This window comes from Falco naumanni, chromosome 13 (assembly GCF_017639655.2).
Source record: "Falco naumanni isolate bFalNau1 chromosome 13, bFalNau1.pat, whole genome shotgun sequence".
Taxonomy (NCBI): Eukaryota; Metazoa; Chordata; class Aves; order Falconiformes; family Falconidae; genus Falco; species Falco naumanni.
This window is the reverse complement of record NC_054066.1, coordinates 15,427,022-15,448,484: the sequence shown is the minus strand read 5'-3', so window position 1 is coordinate 15,448,484 and position 21,463 is coordinate 15,427,022. Positions and strand designations below refer to the sequence as shown.

The 21,463-nt window shown below is 40.6% G+C and overlaps 1 protein-coding gene across 14 annotated transcripts in view; it reads left to right on the top strand.

Annotated features, from left to right (window-relative positions):
* The first annotated feature begins 625 nt into the window (after positions 1-625).
* Positions 626-21,463, top strand: part of DLG1 (discs large MAGUK scaffold protein 1) — a 163,198-nt gene continuing 142,360 nt past the window's right edge. For 5 of the 14 annotated variants that reach the window (XM_040612671.1, XM_040612670.1, XM_040612687.1 and 2 more), the window contains exons 1-3: positions 628-1,056; positions 1,317-1,448; positions 16,049-16,215. In XM_040612671.1, coding sequence (XP_040468605.1) covers positions 1,038-1,056; positions 1,317-1,448; positions 16,049-16,215 — 318 coding nt within the window. In that variant the 5' untranslated portion in view covers positions 628-1,037. Of the gene's footprint in view, positions 1,057-1,316; positions 1,449-16,048; positions 16,216-21,463 lie in introns of all 14 variants that reach the window. The other 9 variants (XM_040612683.1, XM_040612669.1, XM_040612665.1 and 6 more) reach the window with 3 other exon arrangements.

The following is a 21,463-nucleotide window of genomic DNA, read 5'->3' as shown; positions in this document are numbered from 1 at the left end:
GCGGGAGCCGATCCGGCCGGGGCTCGCGGTGCCGGGGCTAACGCGGTCACTCAGTCCGGTGTTGCCCACTGGCTCCCGCCAGCGGTGCGAATACCGGGTAAGCGGCACCTGAGGCGGGATCACCGCCACGGCCCGGTAGCCCCGCGGTACACCTGTAGCTGTCCCGCCCTCCCCCGCCAGCCGTGCGCCCGGGAGAGCGGCCCCGCCGCGCCGGGGGGCGCCTCACGCCGGGGGACGCTCGAGGGCGGGTGTCGCCACTGGGACCGTCCCAGCCCGGTTCCCGTCTCGGTCGGCGGGAGGGGGCGCGCGCTGCGCCGGCGGCCGCCGAGGGGCTGGGCGGGACCCCCCGGCCTCGGCCCTCTGCAGGGCTCGCTCCGCTCCCGGGGCCGCCCCGCGGCGGCGGCAGCTCGCGGGCGTCCTGAGGGCCGGGCAGGGCCGCGCGGGCCTGGGCGGGGCCAGGTCGCCGCGCGCCGGCCCCTTTAAGGCGGGCGGCGAGCGCTCACCTTGCCTCCTCCCCCCCGGCCCCGCCGACTAGGTACCGGCCCCGAGCCGAGCCCTGATTGGACGGCCGCCGGGCCCGGTCACGTGGGGGGGGGGGGGGGCGCGCTCCCCACAGCCTCCAGGCCGCCATTTTGGCTAGAAAGTTTGGAATTCCCGAGCAGTGCGAGCGGGAGGCGGCGGGCGGCGCGAGCGCCCCAGCCCTGCCCGCCCCGGTCCCGGCCCAGGCCCCGTCCCGCCGCACCGCCCGTCCCGTCCCGTCTCGTCTCTCGCGGAGGCGACGCGGCGGTTGCCAGCGGCGGAGCCCCGAGCGGAGCCGCTTTGCTCGCCGGCTGGCCGGCGGGTGCGCGGGCGGGTCGGTCGGTGGGTCGGTCAGGCGGGGCGGCCACCGCCGCCGCTGCCGCCCCCCCTCCCCCGCCCCGCGCCCGGGTGGCACCGTGATCCGCCCCGCCGCCCCCGCCGCGCCGCCCTGAGTCGGGCTCAAAGTTTGTGAGGCGGAGTCCCCCGCCGCCGGGGGAGCGGCGCGGCTGCGGAGCGCCATGCCCGTCAGGAAGCAAGGTGAGCGCCGCACGCCCGGGGCCCGGCGGCTGCCGATGCCTGACGGCCGCCGCGGCGGCGGGACGGGCGCGGAGGGGCGGCTGCCGGGCGGTGCGAGGGGCACGGTCCCGCCCGCGCTCCCCCGGCTGCGAGCGAAGGAGCTGCCGGGCTGGGCTGGGGCGGTCCCGACCGCGGGGGCTTGTGGCGTCCCCGGCGTGTGCATCCCCCCTGCTCCTACCTGCTGCGCCGGGGTCATCGGTGTCTCTGGTCTCCGCTTGCAGATACCCAGCGAGCCCTGCGCCTCCTGGAGGAATACCGCTCCAAGCTGAGCCAGGCGGAGGACCGGCAGCTGCGAAACTCCATAGAGCGGGTCATCAGCATCTTCCAAAGTAACCTTTTCCAGGCTTTGATAGGTAAAGGCTGGCTTCTTTCAGTTTGCGCTCAAGCCTGTCAGTTCTTGCTTATGCTGTCACTTGCAGTGTTAAGAAGAGGTATTTTGTCCTTGCGTTAGAAGCCATGTGCTTTTTGCCATTGTGTTTCTGTTTTGCATAGTAACACACGTGCTGTTACAGATCAGCAGTTCACTTGTATCATATGCTTACTTTACTTGACGCTTCTGACTGGCCCAAACCGCTTAAAACTGCCGTACAATTTTTCCTTTTGTGGCATGTTATTGTAGATTACTTTAGACTGGTTTTCCACATATCTTTATTCACCTGAACAGTTTCTAAGGAGCAAGGTTTTATTTCTTTTCGTGAGTTGTAACAGGTTAATGAATGAATTGAAATGGTGTTAGTGTAAGGTAGGATTCAGGTGTATGTTCCTGCTGAAGAATCGCTAAAAACATCATAAAGCGTATATCTGAAGTGCAAAGTTAATGAGAAGAAGCCTTTAATGCTTCAGGGAATACTGCAGTGATTTCTCCTTTGTTGCATATTAAAGTGTAGTGAAAGCACTACTGATTCTTAGCTTAGAGTATTTGTAATGCGTCACTTAAAATGTTCCCATAAGTATTGTTGAACTACTCATATATGATTTTGAATTTCCTGCGCTTCTGTTTGGGAAAAAAAACCCCCAGCATAAATACAACTTGCAGAATGCTGACTTTATTTGGAAATGTCTGCAGGGAGGTAGTGAGATGTGGCTTCTCTTTGATTGATTGTCACTATATGACAGCTAATGAATGAAAGAGTTTTGTTAGTTTACCTTCAAGAGTAAAACTTGTGAAGTTCTGCATCCTTGTCTTGATAGCAAGGTAACCTATGCCTGAATTGTATTAATAAAAAACACTGTAGCTAAATTTGTGATCTGTCTTACTGTATGGCTAGTGTACCTCTTACTTTATAGTACCACAGTTTCTTTGAATCTGTGTTGTGGTGGAAACACAGGGACAGGCAAAACATAAACATGCATTGCTCCGTGTGGAATGTTTTCTTCTGGAGCATTTTTTTCATCTTCTTATGTAGGTTTTCAGAAGATAGTAATATTGTGGTGGTGGTTTCTTTATGATGCGAGTTCATGCAGGTTAGCTATGAGAATAGGTCAGTTACAGAAATATTTTTCTTACAGGAACTGTGCATTTCACTTCAATACTCAGTTGATGGTAGTCAATTCCATAGTGAAAAGCCAGCCATGATCTTTTTGGGACGTGCGAATGGGATTCATTCATTTGTGGATCAGAATATGGAAGTTTTACGTTAGAAGCACTGCAGTTGCACTTCTTCATTTTCATCTGGAAAAATTTGATGTTGACTATTTTTCTGGTTCTGGATGCATGTGTATGTGTGGTTTCTTTTTAAAACTGTCTTGAAGTACTCTTGTTTTTTCCCCTTCATTGAGTAAGATAGCCTTTGATATTCTAACATGTAAGACAGTTTCTTCTCTTATCCACATATGGATCTTCATTGCTTTAATAACTACAGCTAGTAGTAGTAAACTTGAAATAGCAGGCAACCTCGTGTCTGCTGGCTTCATTCTGCAAGAGCGGAAAGCAGGAACGCGTTGTTGTCTGGTTGGGCACCGTGGCCTGTTTTTTGGTCTTGTAAGAAGTTGTCCATTGCAGCCATATGACCCTAGTTTTTGTTGAGTTCAATTCACCAATGCATGCACAATAGGTGCCCTGCTTCTTGGGCTGCATTAACTTTGCGTTTACCGGTTCGCTGTATGATTATTACAGAGTGTATGGGTATGTTCCCAAAGTGTGTGAAAGGTGGAAACAGGGAAGGCTAGTACTTTCCAAGCAATTTATGCTAGCAACTTAAGTCGTTAACCTGTTTCTTTCTGCTTGGGGGGGGGGGTGGGGTGGGTGTGTTCTTGTTCCTGGCAGGCTGCTCCTGGCTATTGTTTTCCTGGAAACATCTTTTTATGGTGTGATTACTGTATGGTGGGGGTAAAGAGTAGGGGGACTCACTGGAGTAGATGTGATCTGGAGGATGGCTGAAGTTACTGGGATGACCTGGAGGCTGCTCCTGCCTGTCCTCTTTCCATGAGGACCTGGGAGCAGGCTGGATGAAGTATTCAGTTGTGCTTCAGGTTAGGCTTACCTGGAATAATACTGCGTTTCACATTGCTTGATGGCTGACTTAAGTGTGTCTTTTAGAGAAGTTGTGATCTGTTGCCAACTTAAATAGCCAATGCTGTTCTGACAGAAAGTTTCGAGCTCAGCTACCAAGTTATTTCTCCTATAGACACTTCTTCCAGAAAGCGTGCTGCTTTTAGTTTCTGTTTTTATTATAAAAAAATACTAAAAAAGAAAAAAAATCATTTATTTTCTGCTTTTTCTGCCAAGTTACTGCACTATATCCAAGACCTGCCTGTCCACGGTAGGTGAGAATTTTTGTGAAGGCTGCAGTCAGAATCTGCTGTCAACTTCATGTATCTTTTTTTAGTATAATTTTTAACTTGGCAATCAAATTCTGTTCTTTCAAGCAATAAATAGACATTACGCACAGAAATATTTCTTTGGGTTTATAATGGGGACAATTGTTCCCCAAAACTACAGAATTTATCAGTACTTCATGTATTTAGATACACATGAAGGAATTAAAAGTAATTTTTTTCCTGAATTTCCATTTGGATGCTGAAGAATAAATGGTATTTTCTCATTTGAGCCTATTTTATGTTGTCCTCTTCTCTTACTTCTATCAATAAAATTTTAGTCCAGTAATCTACAAACATGACCTGGTTCTTAAATATATAATTATTGCTTTAAATTATTTCAATTAGAGCAGTAACTAGTCAGTGTGAACAACCAGTGTTAGGAAATTGACATTGCAACAGTCAGTGTTACATTTTAAGTGAAATAACTGTAAGAACAACACATTAGTAACAGAATTGGTAACCAAATGTGACCTCCTTAAAACAGTCTGTGGAAAAATCCCATTTTTTATTTTTTACGTCTTCTGTAATGTGGTATTTTCCCATTGCAGTTCCTTCAACCAGCCAAGTGTAATGATGTCTGGTACTTGAATTAAATGAATACCAAGAGCCTGTAATTAAAATCAGCTTGAGAATAGTGTCAGTTTTAAGTAAATTTCCTATTGTAGAGTCTCAGAATTGTGTGGTATCTTTTCTGGCTTATGATGTCTTGGCTTTAGGTAAAATGGCTTGTTATTGATATTCTGATAATTGGTGAGTCAGTTTATTAAGAGACCAAAGTAACATATCCACATATGGAAGCATAAAATAGGCTTAATTTCACTGTGGTAAAGAATATGATACTTATTTTCAAATAGCATAGTAATAATTCTGCAGATAAGTCCTACTTGTAATTTAAGCACACTTTTACCACCGTGAAGGTACAGGTTAGATAAAGGTGCAGATAGGTGATGTATTTATCTTACTGAAAATGTCAGAGGAGTAACACTTGCAAGCAGAAGTCTAACAATGGAGGGGAAAAACATGTGAAACAGACACGTTTATATACAGAATCTGTTTGTTTTAATTAAAGTCTGTTTTTAATGTGTTGCATGCTGTAGTCAACCATATTAAAATAGTCTTCTGAAATTAAAAATATTACTAGTTATAGCTAGAAACATGAAGTAGCTTACTACTTCAAAAAATATTCCTTTTCCTGACAATAACTAACTCCTTTTGTGCAGGTGTCAGAAAAAGGGAATTCTAAAAGACTCCCTACTTACTCTGGCAATGGAGTTGGCTGTACTGACTTTCTTGTCTTCTTTCTTGCCTTGTCAGTCTCAAGTGGTTTTCTTTTATTTTTTAATATATATTATTTTATAACTGTGTATATAAAGGCTTTTTGGTATAAAATGACAAATTTGGTTAGGGAAGGTTGAAAGTGTTGAATTCGTGTGTGTAAGCAGTCTAATTTCTTTCACTTGGAGTCCTTTTGCATGAAGATCCACCTTGAGAATTTGGTTGCGCACTGGCTAGTCCTTATACACTAAATATTCAGTGTAGGAAATTTTGAAGAAAAATAATGTGGTTTCAGTAGTCCTTACTGAACCAGATAACAGGCTCCATCCTGGTAATCATTAAGGGTTTTTTAACTGTAGTTCGGATTAGTGAGCTTTATGAATTGGACAGAATATATTAAAAATGCTGTTACACACCAGAAAAAGAAGTCCTGTCTCTGAAATTTTGATAAAATCCATGGTTGCATTAAGGTAAACTCTGTTCAGGTGTATATCAGCAGACTGACCAGGGCTGTAACTTCTGGGAACATAAAACATATGCTGCAGCTTTTTCAGCTCTGTCCACACTGGCTTTCTGAACTGAACTGGGAAAACAACCCAAGATTTTAGACTGTAGTAGACTGGATTGGGTCAGCATTCCTACAAGTTGTTACCTTTCAGAGTGGACTGACCACATTGCTGCTAGATGGCATGTGGCTCCAGTTCTCTGAGCTGTGTGTGGCATCTCTGTAGACATTCTTTCTCTCTTAGCTCCCTCTCAATTAGCTAGCATTGACATATTTTCTGTGCTTGCCTGATAAATTAAAATCAAGCAGTTAAAGCAGAAGCTGCTCTTCATAACTAAAACTAAAAGTACTTGCTTTTGGGGAAGCATCAATATCAGCTTTTATTTCAGTGGTTTAGTTAATAGTGCAGATGGCATGATGACAGTTAACTTTTCGAATCAGCTCAAGCCTAGAGAATTTTTAGTTGTGGATATTTGTCAGGACTGCTCTTCAGTTAACTTAAGGAAGGCTACTTTGTGAACTGCTTCCCATTTTCTAAATGTTACTGAAGCCCCACTACATGTTCTTTCAGACTCATAGAATAATGTTTACTTTAAGAATCCAGAAATTCTTGACAGTAAGTTGAGGATCTGGTTAGACAGTCAATGAATATTATTTTGGGGTTTGGTTATTTTTTTGTTATTAGAGGAGAGTTTAGAGAGAATTGGTTCTTGTGTTGTATTGGGTACCGCTGAAATTGTTGCAGATGCTAAACCCGGTGTTTTCACATTGAAGCCTTACTGTTGCTACATTTTTGCAACTTTTCCACCCCCCCACCCCATCCCCCCCCCCCCCCCCCCCCCCCCCCCCCCCGACTGGAAATTCTGTAATACAACCTCTTTGCACATATTTGAGACTGAAACATCTGTGAATACTTGCAACTTTCAGGTGTGTGTTTGTTTTTCACTATGTTTATGTTTACTATATGGTCTTCTGAAACATGCAAAGGTTAGTCAGTTTCAGAGAGATTTGACCTAGGGTTGTGTTTACAAAGGTGTTTAAGTACTTGATTATTTTCATGTACTTTTGTTTTTCCAGGGTGGGGGGAAGGTAAAACATTTTAGTTGGTGTCCAGGTGGTTGCAGTGTGAACCCAGTCATTGTTAGTATGCTTCTGCTGTGTAGTCTGTGGTTGCTTCAGAATGTCCCAGCTTTTGGAAGAACTTCACATCTTCCTTTTCAAGGAACATAATAATGAGTGAAATGGTCTTATTGCCTCTCCTTTTTAAAGAATGACTTGCGGTTTTGTATGTATGTAGTGGAGTTTGGTAGTGTAGAAAGTTTTGGGGTTGTGTGCTTGCTTTTTGAACTGTTTTCTATGCTGCATTACATGTGTGCCTGACAGTGCAATGTATTGAATTTTTGGGATTAGGTGCTGCTTTTGGTAGCCTAAAATAGCAAGTAAGGCTCATGTAAGTTGAGTAGCTACTGGTATGCAGATAGATAGTATTGTGGCAAAAGATTATCCTTGTGGTCTATATACTGACTGTATTCAGTGTTGAATAGCTGCACTACAGAATTTATCAGTTACAGTATTCCCTTCAAAAAGTTATCATTAAAAGGGGCTATTGGCAAGAAAACTTTGTCAATAAATTCATCCAGGAGCTGAAAAGAATGTTGAAGTTTGGAATAATTGGTGTAGTTTTCAGGTTCTGGAAAAGTTTGTCTTTTGTCCTGTCCTTGCTTCACTTTATTTCCTGTGTTCTTACACTTGTGTTCCTTAGTTCTGATGCCTATATTCTCTTATGCTGCTGTGTACCTGACTTTGCTCCTAATCTCCCTCAACCTTTGTTTTAGTGCTTGGGTAGTGTGGAGGAAGGGGGAAAGCACAAGAGAGGATATTTGGTCTTAATCTTCAATGGTGATCCCAGCAGCAAGGGTGGAATGCCTTGTCCAGATCTGCAGCTGGAATGCCACATGCCTGCTGTGCATCTGGTTGCCTGCATTTTGAAGAATGGTGCTTGTTTTGGTGCAGGTGGAACAAATCTTCAAAGAAATGGAACTCTGGCAGCTGATTCGAAGTCTCCTTGCACAGATGGCTTCCTGAATTATAACTAGGCCAAATCTGCAGTAGTGTAAGAGACCACAGAAGGTGTAGGGCTCGCACTAGAATAACCTCCTTAGCTTCATGTTCCCTCTCCAAATTAGGGGAGGCTTTAGAGCTCTTTGGTAAAGCCTTTGTAGGAATCTTTTGATGTGCGAGTGTCTTCCCAGCCATGTCCTCAAAAAAGATGACTGTCTTGGGCTTGAAATTAAAAGGTCGGTCTAAGACAGAGATGCAGTAAGGAAAACTTGTGGACACATTGTAAAAGCATTGCAAATTTTAAGTCCTGTTTTGAGAAACTTGTGTTAAAATTTGGCTGCAGGAAATGTGAAAGTGTTATCGCTGGTGGAGATGCTGGTATGTTGTGCCACCCATCCTTGTGTTGCCACTCGTGCAGATAATTACCCTGGAGAATATGAGTTTACCTTTGGTAAAAGAAACCAGTGCTTGTACTGTCTCCTCTAAGAGCTATGCACCTGTATGAAAGCTCAACTTTGAGTGCTAAGTGAACTCATCCCAAAAATAGTTATTGGATGTTTGGGTGTGAGTTTTTTTTTTTTTTTTTGGTTTGTTTGTTTTGGTTTTAATGCATTTGTCTGAAGACAAACCTCATCAGTCCTGTACTAACACTGTTTAGGGGACATCCTACAAATAAGACTTAACAGTAACACTTCCTTTGTCCCCAACAGCTTTTTGTTACCACTAAAGACAGTAGTAAATACATCCTTTTAAGAAAAAAAAAATAGTAGTACGTTGTTATACTGGCTGTTGATTTGGAACTGGGGTTGAGATATTTGGAGGGGGTGGATAGCTGGGAGTTTTTAGTTTGGGTTTGTTTTGTGGGTGGTGGTGGTGTTTTTTTTTTTTTTTTTAAGGCTTAGGTTGATGACTTAAGAGTGCATGAGGTGGTATTAAATCAAAGAGTTTGGACAGCAGAAGATTGTTATGTCAGTTTTTGGCTGTGTGATGACAACTTTAATTTTTTTTAAAGTTTTTCCTACCTTAGCTCTGAACATAGAGGAGAAGATGACTCTGTGGGTTTCTGAAAGAGAATTGGGAAGAGGCAGAATAAAGATATGGTGAAGGAGTGATTAGTAAGCAAAGGGGAAAACATGGATGAACACTTTGGAAAGCATAAGTGGACACGCTGACAAGGAGTTAAACATGTCTGACTGTAAAAAGCAGCTATTGGAAGAAAAGCAAACAGCAAGATCCAAGGTTAGATGAGGGCAGTTTCAGCTGAGCACAAATCAAGGAACATTTGTGTTAGAAGTGGAAACTAGCATTTCCTGGAACTTGATTAAGCAAGGAAGTGTGTGCAGAAGGGAGGTTTAAAGGGTAGGACACAGTTACTGAAATAAGTGGAAGGGCTGAGGATGAGCTGTTGGATGCTGCGGCTTATAGAAAAGGACCTTGTAGAAGAGAAGATGTGTGGTGAGAAAGTTGCACTGCAGCTTGTACCTTTCATTTTTAAGAAACTTTGATTGTGTGCCCCCCCCCCCCCCCCCCTTTAAAAACCTAAACCAACCAACACTGAAAGGGGCTTACGTGGGTTCTGAATGAAGCTGGGTTTCACTTTTCATAGTATGAATGCAAACATTTATTTTTGACTGGATGCACATGCTGTGACATGAAACAACCAATAAACACACAAAGCAAATGCTTAGTTGACTCTTGTCATGGGCTTGGTAAATTACTATGAAGCTTTTCTTTGTGTTTGTATTTTCTTGTTGATCACTAACCTTATACTTTTCAAGTCTTGGTTTACTTGTGTTAAATGGATATTCTTAGCTTGATATAGCAGGTGAAGCAAGCTTGCAGGATTGAAATTTAGAATTAGTAGGATTTGCTTTACACCCGAAGAGTGAAAGTCTGTAGCATTGGCAGACTCTTTTGCTAGTTCTGACAGTGCTAGTGACTCTCCTCACGTTCTGTCTATACATTCATTATGCAGGGCTGCTAAGAATTTGGCGTATGCCATATGTATCTGAAACTGCCCTGCACTGAAATAACATGTTGACCTTAGTTTTCCTTCCTAGTAGTTTTAAGACTTAAATTTTCAGTGCTTCAGGTGCTTTGGCAGGAAGCCCAAAGAAGGGCAGATTCTGCTCCCCCCCCCCCCCCCCCCCCCCCCCCCCCCCCCCCCCCCCCCCGAATTAGAGAAGTTAAGTTTTAATGGCATTACACATACTCCTGGACAATGTACAAGTAGTCAAATTCCTAACAGACCTGTTTGTTTATGAAGTTACCCATATTTGAAAAAACAGGCATTTGCATGTGCTGTATTTGGATGAGCAAACGCCTGAGAAGAGGCAGACCAGATGGATCTTCAAGTGAAATACCAAGCTGAAATAAGTCATTTTCTGAAAGAGTTCATAAGCTCCTTGGTTGCTTGTAAGCCGGAGAGAGCATGGGGTTGCACTGAAAGGTTCTCCTGAACAAAGCTGGTATTGAAATCTCTGTGCAGTTACAGCTGTATGTTGATGCAAATATATCTAGTGGTTTGCTGACTCTGACATTGGATGAAATTGTTTTGTTCTGCCGTTGAACATCTGTTAAAAGGGAATACCTGATCAATGTCAGTGCAGAATTAACTGTACAGCTGGAGCACGTAAATCCTGGTTATGCTGTCATGCAGAGGGACCTTGACAGTCTGGAGAAATGGCCTGACAGGAACTTTATAGAGTTCAACGAAAACTGCAGAGTCCAGCACCTGGGGAGGAACAACCCTATGTACTGAGAGATGCTGTGTGCCACCCAGCTGGAAAGCAGGTGTGCAGGAAAGGACCTGAGGGTCCTGGTTGACACCCAAGTTGAACATGAACAAGCAGTGTGCCCTTGCGGCAAAGGCAGTTAGTAGTATCCTGGGCTGTGTTAGACAACGTGTTGTCAGCAGGTTGAGGGAGGTGACCCCCTTTGCATCCTAGAGCGCAAAATATGAATTTAGAGTTTATAAAAAAATGAGCAAACAAAACAAACATGGCATTCCTAAATTAACTCCTGCTCATGCACAAAGCTGTTAAATACATTAAAACTGAAACTCTTCAAATGAGGATACAATCAATACAGCATATACAAATGTGGTTGTTAATTTCATGTGTGTTGTGGTAGCAGTTTACAACTTTCTATAGTGTACGGTGTAAGGGCAACAGTTCACTCTTTCACATGCACAGTGTCCAGTGTGGTCTGTTTTAGTAAATGTGTGTGTTTTAGTCCATGAAATGTTAAGCTTGTCTGGAATTTCCTGGCATTTATTTTAGAAAAACTACCTATAACCCACAAATGGTCAAGATGCTTAAAGTGTGAAAAATGCAAAGCCAAAGAAGAGTAGGTTACTGTGATCATCAAAGGACTTCTTTCAATTAAAAGAAAAAAAAAAGTCATGGGAGCATAGAATCATTTAGGTTGGAAAGCACTTTTAAGATTGAGTCCAGCTGTTAACCTAGCACTGCCAAGTCCACCACTGACCGTGTTCCTAAGCGCCACATCTATATGACTTTTAAATACCTCCAGGGATGGTGACTCAGCCACTTCGCTGGGCAGCCTTTTCCAGTGCTTAATAATCCTTTTGGTGAAGAAATTTTTCCTAATAGCCAATCTAAACCTCCCTTGGCGCAACTTGAAGATGGTTCCTCTTGTCCTGTTGCTACTTACTTGAAAGAAGAGACCAACACCCACCTCACTACAACCTCCTTTCAGGTTGATAAGTAGAAAAAACTAATGAAATTTTAGTGATTAACCTTCTACACCACAACATTAAAGCTCCGATATCAGAAAACCAAAGAACAACAACATGTAAAAAAAATTACAGCGAGTTGCTTAATACTTGTTAGAAAGCCAAAACATACTAAAATATGGGCAGGGAATGGGGGATTGAGTGGTACAGGGAATTGTTCCTGTGGAGTTGTATGGTGTTGATGGTTTCTTCCTCCTCACTGAGGAAGAAAACTGTGTTTTCTTGAGGTTATTTTTGTTTGCTAACATACTCTGTACTTCGTTCTTTATTTGCAGTTCTGTGTTACATTTGAATTTCTTGTATATTCAGTGTGTTTTGCAGGTGCTGGATGCTTGTTCTTAGTACTGTTAATTCCCCAAACTGTTTTTGCCAGTTCTGAAAGTTGGTTTCCTTTGACCAGTAATTAGCAGTTGGTGAATTGTTTATAGGCTTGAGAACTCTGATATCACCCTGTGCCTTTATTTTCTAGGCCTCTGCTGCCATTCAGTGCTTGTGCTCCTCTATGCAGCTTTTTATTTTGAGGTCATAGGTGATTAATTCCCTATAGAATAACTGTTTATTATTGATATCTATTAGCTACAGAAATACATATGCACATAGTCTTATTTGTATATACAAATAAGCGTGTGTGCATGTACTTATGTATAGTTTTTGCTTAGCTTTGGACAATTGCTTTTACACATATTATATATAATGTGTATGGAATATATATAAAATTTATATATTTAAATATTACTTAGGTATAAGCTGTGTGTATGTTACAGGTAAATATTTGTAAAAATAGGTGTCACATCACACAATTGTCCAAAGCTAAGTAAAAGCTATACAAATTTGGTAAGTCACACGGTCTTTAGATAATTGCTGTTAGAGTTGGACAAACTAAAACAAAGCTCCAGACAGGCCAAGACAAGCCTAGAGGCCTGGTTGTTAGCTTAATATGAGGCCTGTGGCCTGTTACGAGCAATGTCAACTCCTTGTTTATGGTGTTACACTGTTCCCCTAAGAAAATGCTATTACAGATATCCCATCTCTGACTTACACAGTTACAGTTATCAAAAGGTTCATGTGTAAGTGAATGTAGAGAATAGTTCTGCTCAGCTTTATTTTACTAGCTGACTACTAAAATTGCATATTCCTTTCAGTAGGAAAGGTGTATGTGTAGAGCTTGGCTTGACACTGAATCTTTCTAGAACATGCACTGATCTTAAGTTGTCCTGATTACAAGTGTCCTTTCTGTTGAATATGTAGCAAACAGTATCAGACACTCCACATACCAGTAGAAATGGCAAGCAGAGGCCTTATGTCTGATTTCTAAGGAGCAGGGAAGAAATCTGTCTGGAGGAATGGTGTCATGTTGCTAGTAGGAATCCTTGTCCTCAAAGGCAGATTCTGTAGCCAGAAGTGATGTAGGCTCTTGAAGTGCCATCAAATATACTTAATTTAGGAGATGTAAGAATTCGCTTGCTTCTGCTGTTCTAATTACTGTGTTGTGGTTTTTCTTGAGCCTGGAACTCCCTTGTGAAATTCATTTGGATTTCAGTTTATATTTGGTAGACAACTCTTGTTTGCTTTAAGAGTGAGCAGTTTTAGCTTCTAGTATATCACTTCATTGGTGAATGAGTCTGTTCAAAGAACAAAACTAAGATGAATGGAGAATATGAGAAGGGGGGAGAAGAATAATATATGAGCAAACTGCGTGTAGTTGGTTGACTTCTGCTGTAATGAATACTGAAAAAAACACTATATTTGTCACCATGGCTTAGCTTTTCACACTACTACTAAATTAAGAAGAATAATTTTGTAGAGTCCTCTTTTTCAAAACTCTTGGTCTGTCACTTGCTTTGTATAGACCTTTCTTGTTGCCATCAAACATATTACTGATTTGGCTATTTAATGTGGTTTTACTTGTAAGCAGTCAGGATGATTTTTCTTGTTGCCTACCATTCATTTTTTTGTCACTTCGGCTTCCCTGAAACTTTGCTGCTGTTTAAGTAATCAGTCAGCTGTTTTTTTAATGTTCTTCTTCTAATTAGAAATGTTTCCCATCTGTGTTTTCTTTTACTGTTGTGTGACAGCTGATTTGAATTATTTTTCTGTAACTGAGTTTTCTGTAACTTGGTTTGGGATATTATCTGTCTTGGAATTAATATGGGAGGAAGGGGCTGAGACATGAAAAAAGCACATCTAGCATGAAGAGGGAATCTACAACAAGTATAACTAAAAAATTAGTATTTTACTGCCTGCTATTTGTAAGAATTGGGAAAATATTAGAACTTTTCATATGCTAATAATGCATCCACAGATTAATAAGACTTCAGTAGATATTTGGGTTCATATAACGAAATATTTTTCTGAGCTGATACTTAGCAGTAGACCAGAAGAAGAATTTTTTTAGGTTAAATTTACTATGGCCTTAGTTTCTGGCTTTAAAAAATGTAGATGTACAGCACTCACTTTTTGTGGACCTAATGCATTCAGGGTGCATAAAGTGCCTGTCTGTACTCAGAAATATTAATGTTTGTGTTCTATATAGTAAAAATGTAAATGAACGTGGTTTTTTTTTGTTTGGTTGGTTTTGGTCGGTTTCTTTTTTTTTTCCTAAAAGTAGATGTTACAATATAGGTACCAAGTTCCTAGTTCCTAGAGATATTTTTTGTGGATTCGGAACAAGTTCAGGATAAACAGAAACAAATTCCCATATTATGTGGTGTATATATTTCTGACATCTCAATAGTAAGTCTGTTGTGGTGTCCTTCATAGAGAAGTGGAGAAAGATGTATGGGAAATAATACGCTTCTTGAAAGAAGTGATTCTGCAGTATGAATAAATGGCTACCTCCGCTGGCAGGGACTTAGAAGAATAGTAGCAGAATTGAGAATTGGTGCCCTAGATTTCTGTTGCAAAACAGTTGCACAAACAACCCCTTCCCATAAATAATACAGTGATCTTCCTGGCTTGGTTGCTGTGGATTGCAGCTGTAGAATCAACTTAAACCACTGCCTATTTTAATATACAAAGTACTCTCTATCAGGAGTGGGGGGAAGCGGAATCTTTACTTGGTGTGCTTGATTGATGTATTAATGTTAATGCAGCTAAAGACAAATTTGCAACTGAGGGAGCTAATGTGAAAGATAGATTTAAAGGCAATTTGTATCTCTTAGGTTGCTTTGCTCCTGTGTATCTAGGTCACTTAACATCTTCTGCAGCCCTCACTGCTATTTCTTCCAATCAGGAGCGCTAAGAGCAAGTATAACTTTAAAAATTAATGTAAGCAGTTGATAGGAATTTGACTCTTGCTCAGAGAAAAGACACAAATGGAATTTAAGAATTGTAGTTTTCTGAACTGGTAGAAAGCAGGAGTGCAATGTCTATATATAAAAAAATTACCTTAAGACTGGAACACCAGCAACAGTAAGACTTTTCTTATTTGCATGGTCTTTTGTGGTGCAGCTCTATAAAGGAATTAGTTACTGTGCTCTATTACTGACTCTGAGCAGCTACTGAAAAGCTAGAGGTTTCTGCAGATTAGTCCTCCTTATTCATGGCAGGGTCTTACTTCTTGGGCTCACTGTGTCTTATGTTTGTCTTCTATGAAGTTGGTGTAACTAAAAATGGAGTTTACAACTCCTGTTTAGCAGATTTTTACGTAGAAGAGAGTAAAAGCTTTACAAGGCAACTTCTTAATTTGTCTGCCCTTCCCCTAGCCTATGCCTTTTCCCAGTTTTTATTTTTATTTTTTTTTAGTGTGAATGTTTATGGATGTGATTACAATTGTGGTAGCAAGTTTGATGTGTTTATACTTTATAGAAACATCTCTGATGCTTTTTTAGGTTGGGCTATTTTTATTAGTGCTTCATGTAGAGGATAGGATGTCAATTAAAAAAAACAATGCAGCTAGATTCTTGTTACCCAGAAGTTTCAGCTGAGTCCTCAGACTTACAGAAAACACTGTTTATTAGTTCATAAGTATGACTTGCAATTCATACTGGTAAGTTTCATCCTATTTCTGTTATTTAGACTGAAAAAGCAGGGTATGACCCATCCTGATCAATCTCCTTTTTCTTAACTCCTTAAAACTTCTGTCTCTTGCTGATTTCATCAGTGTACTTCTGTTTCTGTCCTAATTTAATATATACCACAAAAAAGACCTTGAACAGTAGATTTCAGCTAACCAAAGGCTACGTTAGCTGAAATTATGTATACCATAGCTTGAAGTATAGGCACCCATCCCTTCCACTATTCCACTGCAGTTATTCCATATGCTTCTGCTGTTCCTGCTGCAGATCATGCTACCGGGGTCAGTGGCAGAAGCCCAAAGTGGGTGGGGACACACAGGCTCTGAGATACTGGGTGCAGCAAGAGGGCTGTGTATCCTGTGGGGAGGGGTTCTTCTCATATGGTTTATACAGCTTCATTTGTAATAGGTAGATATAGTAAGTATCTTACTTGTTTTGCAGGAGGAAGATGTTGTTAAAATCAGAATGTTATAGTATAGTAACTATAAAGCCTAACTTTTCATTTTTTCACATCTTTAGATATTCAAGAATTTTATGAAGTGACCTTATTGGACAATCCAAAATGCATTGATCACTCTCAGCCATCTGAACCAATACAGCCTGTGAACACCTGGGACTTCTCCAGCCTTCCAAGCACAACAGTGACATCAGAAACACTGCCAAGCAGCCTTAGCCCGAGTGTAGAGGTATGACACAGAAATGTCTGTTTTGTTTTTCTTGTTGAGACTATTAGCTCAACATTGTTTTCTACCCTTCCTTAATTTTATAAAATATTTATTTACATAGAAAACTTAACATTATTAAGATCAATAGTCATAGGGGATTTAATTATTGAAATGTTTAATAACAGTTATGTCCATTTTGCTTAGTCAAAAATTTATAAACTTGTTTGTCAAATGTACCGTTAAGTGACCATTAAATTGGATTTATGCTCTGAATTTGAAACCTTGCTGACAGGCTTAGTATGCTCGTACTCATCCATACTGATGACTCTTCAGTCACTACTTCATTAATAATTTGGGAAATCTGAAGCTACATCTTTCTGATAGTAAACTCTTTGGTCTGTTCATGAGAAACTCTCTGCTACTTATACAGCCGTGTTCTTGAAGGACTTATTTTTTTTGAAAACTACATGAATCCAGTTGTCATGAGTGAGGGGTGAGAAAACTGAACAGAGTAATGCATGTTGATGTATATTTTTGTATTTAAGATCTTGCCTAAGTTAGGTACAACGTTGCTTGAACTTTTTTTGCATCAAACCTATTATTTGTCCTTGAAGAGGTGAACTTTGTTTCAAGTGTGCCCTCAATACTGACAGCATTTGGAAAGGTTTAGGAGTTTCTCAGTAATGTGAAAGAAGTGTACTGTGGGGACCTGTTTTCATGCAACGGCAATAGAACTCAGGAAGAGTGCTGGTGGACATCAGCCAAAGGACTAGTGCTACAGCCTGTAGGGAAGCGTGAAAGCCTGTACTACGCAGCCAAGATAAAGTGATTAGAATGCCTTACTGAGTGAACTCTATCACAGGCTGTTTTGTTTGGACTGTGTAAGAAAGTCCACCTAGCTGCAGAATGTAAGCGTGTGATGTGCTAGTGAGTTTGTGCAATTAAAAAAAAAAAAAAAAATCTTGTGCTTATTGTAGCTGTTCTGAGATTTGTCATATTGAAGCTAGTATGAAATGTGTCAGAAATGCCGTAAAGGAAATTATAGAGGAAATCAAAGAGTTGCATTGTGTTCTCTCAGAAAATAGAAAATGGCTAGTAGATAAAAGATCAGCCTAGCCAGGGACAAGAGTTCTATATTGCTACGAGCAGTCATTAAAATCTCTTTATGTGAAAAAAATGAGCAGCCTAGGTATACCATATTTTTCAGTTTTTTTTTTTTCAGGTAATTGAACACTGAGGACTTAAAAGTCTGGTTGAACGTGCAGTGTAGAAATAGATTATTTTCCTTTGATTTTTGTGAATCTTGATTGTACACTAGAAAACATAAATTGCAAATCTCTTTTGAATCTTAGTTGCCTGAAATTACATAGAGAAGGCCACTGTCATCGTAGTCACCTTAATGAAAATTTTCTCAAAGAATTGTCCTCTTTGGAGAAAACAGAGTAACACTAGGATATATAAGAAATAGTATGGAAAACACCATTGTGCTATTTACTTGTATGCCATCATCTAAATCTTAGGCTTAGAGCTGTAGAACTTACCTTTCTGAAGGTATGGTGGAAATGGGAGTCTCTCAGAGGCAGGAGCAAAATGACCTGTAGGCAATAGGGTAGGCATGGATAGGCAAAATTTATTTTGTCTGTTGAGGTGTTTTGAAATAAGCTGGTGCTAATACATTTCATGTTTGCGTGGGCAAAGAACTTAATGAGGCAATTTGAGTCATTACAGATGCCCTTAGTCAGGGAGGACAGATGAAGGTCCAGAAAACTGCAGATGGGCAAACGCTGTCTTTTAAAAAGGGTGCATAAAGAAGTAGGGCAGGAAAGGAAGATCCAGGTTTAACAGGTACAGGGAATGATTCTGCAGTATTTTTGTAGCTCATTGAAGGTGATGAAGGAGCCAAATAATAGCCAGCTTAGTTGTTGATAACAGTTTTGTCAAGCAGTTTGTTTCTAAGGTGGTAATAGTTGTGGTAGGAAGAAGCAGTGAATGTGGTAAATTCTGACTTCAGTAAAACTTTTGGCGTGGTTTAACAGGCTGCCTTTTGAGATAACGATTCAGTTGAAGTTTCTAAAAAATGCATCCTAGTTTGAGTTGTTAGTGAAAATACCCTGATTAAATTAGAAATTAAACCATGGGAGGAGAATGGTGGTGTGTTGCTGCTTAAGAATCTAAGACTGGAACCAAGCCTTGAGCAGTTAAATTACTTAATGGGCAGGCTGTAGTTCAGCAGGACCAAAGTGCATCCTGCACTTTGTACTAAAATAGCGCCAATAGAAGCTGAATGATTAAGAAGAGGTTTCCCAGGAAAGATCTGGGTCATTTTTAGATCTCGAGGTGAGTCAACCAACTTACACTAATACACAAAAAGAAACACCTTATTGATATAGGGGTGTGCCGTAAAACTGTTCTGTTCTACTTAGGCTGCATAAGGCATTGCTGGAGATACTGTCAAATTTAAAGGTAGTATGGTGCAAAAAAGATGTATAAAGATTTAAGTGCCTAGAAGAGATTGACAAGACAGATGTAAAGCTTGAAATGAAATGAAGACCGATGGAAAGATTTGGTGCTGCTTAATTAAAAGAATTGTACACTTGACTGGGGAACAGATTTCCTGTACTTGCAGGCAAACGTAAAAAAAAAAAAAAGATAATATTTTGTGCCTATACAACATATATTAGACCTATGCTATAGTAATAGGGTTAGCAAAAACGTAAGTGTTTTACTAAGCACCAGAATAGTTGTACATGGGCAGTCTCCCTTATTGAAAGTCTTTAAAAGCAGCATAACTGTCTTAAACGTTGGTGGTTTTTTCCCCCCTCTAATACACCTTGGAACAGTGTAGTGGGCTTGAGGATTTATGTCTCTACCAAACCATTTTGTTAAACATGTTCCTAATTCTAGCAGTTGGGGTTGCAAAGCAAGTGTCTACTGTTAGCAGGTTTGTGTTACCATGATCCAGCTGCAGCAAATGTTTTGTGCTTCCCCTATAGGGGAAACCTGCTGAAATCTGAAGTGCAGAACGGTGCATACTGTTAAATCCAAGCTTAGTGATTATTCTCCTCCTGGCCCCCTCCAGAACCTGGAAAGTTTATCCTGTAAAAGTTTGCTTATTTTGTGGCCAAATGTCCACAATAAGAAACACTAACTTACCAGATAAAGGGTCATGTTGTCCCTGGATCTTTGTACATTTTACGTAAAGATGCATATAAGGGTGTAATTTAATTATGAAGTTGTGTCTTTAGTTTTTAGTCTTGTGCTATAGACTGCCAGTAATACAAGGGCTTGGCCAACCCAATGTACCAATGACAACAGGCACATTGTTAGTGACCTTGCCATGACATATTGAAAGGAAGAATGGCCTGATTTGGTAAGTCTCACCATAGACAAAAGTGTATGTTCTCAGCTGAACTACTTGCTAGATAACGCAGCTACCTCTCCAGTAGTCTGGTGGTTATGGTATGCAGTGTTACCTGACAGAACCTGATACAGCGTGGATTACTTTGTTATTTTTCTAAGTGGCCCAGATTTGAACATTTATGAAAAAGCCAGCTGTCTTCAGATTTTGTCTTGAGTATCATGTGAAAGTCAGTCAGTTGTTTGACATTCAGTATATGAAGGTCAGATTTTAAATCTACTGCCAGTATTTAAAAGCGCAGTTGCATGTATTTGCGTTGATCCTAGTTTATGTGAAACTGAAACCAAACTTGCCTCACAGTCACCTACAGTAAATGTTAAAAGCTATTTCATTAGAAAACTGCTTCTGCATTATGGTTGTAAAGGTGGACAATTTTGAAGAGTGGTAGCTTTCATTTGCTTTTTCTAGTATACCTGAATGACTTAGTTTAGCTTTCAGATATATATGAAAATTGGTATGTAAACTTAGAATCTTGTACATTTTATCAACCTTAATTCTTTCTTCTAAAGTGACTTTTTTTTTTCATATACCTGCAAGGCAATACTTTTCCCTCAATGTTTTGAAATTTAATAAAAAATAGGAGGAGAAATTCTTACATATTGCCAGTTTATATTCCATATACTTGCTTTGTGTAGTACATGAAAATGAACGTTTATCCTGTAAAACTTAATGCATTTTGGTTACAATAATATGCTTCTTTTTTAGGTAGTTTAGAGATCATTTTTTTTATATTTGGTTTTGTTCAACGCAAGGGCGTAACAGCTTTGATATAGCATGTGTGTGATGATTTATTTTGCTTGTTGAAATTTACTAGAGATTGGAGTAAACTTGAATTTAGTGTGTAATGGGTTTTGTTCACTAGGGTTTTTTTTTTAATAGAAGATGCCTCTTTTTAGACGTGCAAGGCTGCTGCTTAGTTCAATATTAGTTCATTAACCAGGTGCATCTGATATGCTAACTTGGTTGTACTTTGAGATTGTTTTAGCTCTATTCTGTTGCTTGCCAGGCTGATAGGACTGTAGGTGATAAGAATAGCACAGGGTTTTTTTCTTGCTTGCAAATTGTTAGTCTTGGAAGTAATACCTTTCTGCCCTGTTTCTTTTATGTTAATATTTTGCTGTAGTTTCTCTGGGCCAAATGAGTATTCTTCCAGCTGACACTTTGATGGTACATGTGAGAGTTGCTTGAGAGTGGGAATATAATGCTCCCCTAAAGTGATTTAAGGATTGTATTACAAGAACTTTCTACACAGCTGACTTTGGGAATGACTTTTTAGCAATGTGTGCTTGTGTATATACATAGAATAGTGGTATACAAGCTTAGGTTGCCTGAGGACTTTTAATGGGACATAGCCTAGTTCTGCTTTTGCCTTCCTACTTCTTGATCAGAAGACTACAGTTTGTAATCCCTACAGGTATTGTATTGGAGAAAGTTAGAGCTATAGATTGCAGTTTTTCTGTTCACAGCAATCTGCTTTCCCCCCCCCCATACTTTATATTTCCTGGAACCTTATTTGAAAGTTTTATTTGTTTTAATCTCCAGTACAAAAAGGTGATGAGGCAGGGGGAAAAAAAAAAAGATTCACGAGAGTGATAAGCAGGAAAGGAATGTTAATCCTTTCAGTACTAGGAACTAGCAAAAGAAAAGAATACAGATAAAATCTGAAAAGGGCAAAAGGTGCATACCTTTTTCTTATGTGCATTAAATACTGAGTTTTAGGTTTGCAGTGGCCAAGTAGCTAACAAATCTAAAGCAAGATCTTTTAAAGTTAGTAATCGTGTAAGAAGTATGTGTACAGGAGGGAGCAGTCTTTTTAAGCAATTAGCTGTGATCTGTAGTGCCATCTGTAGG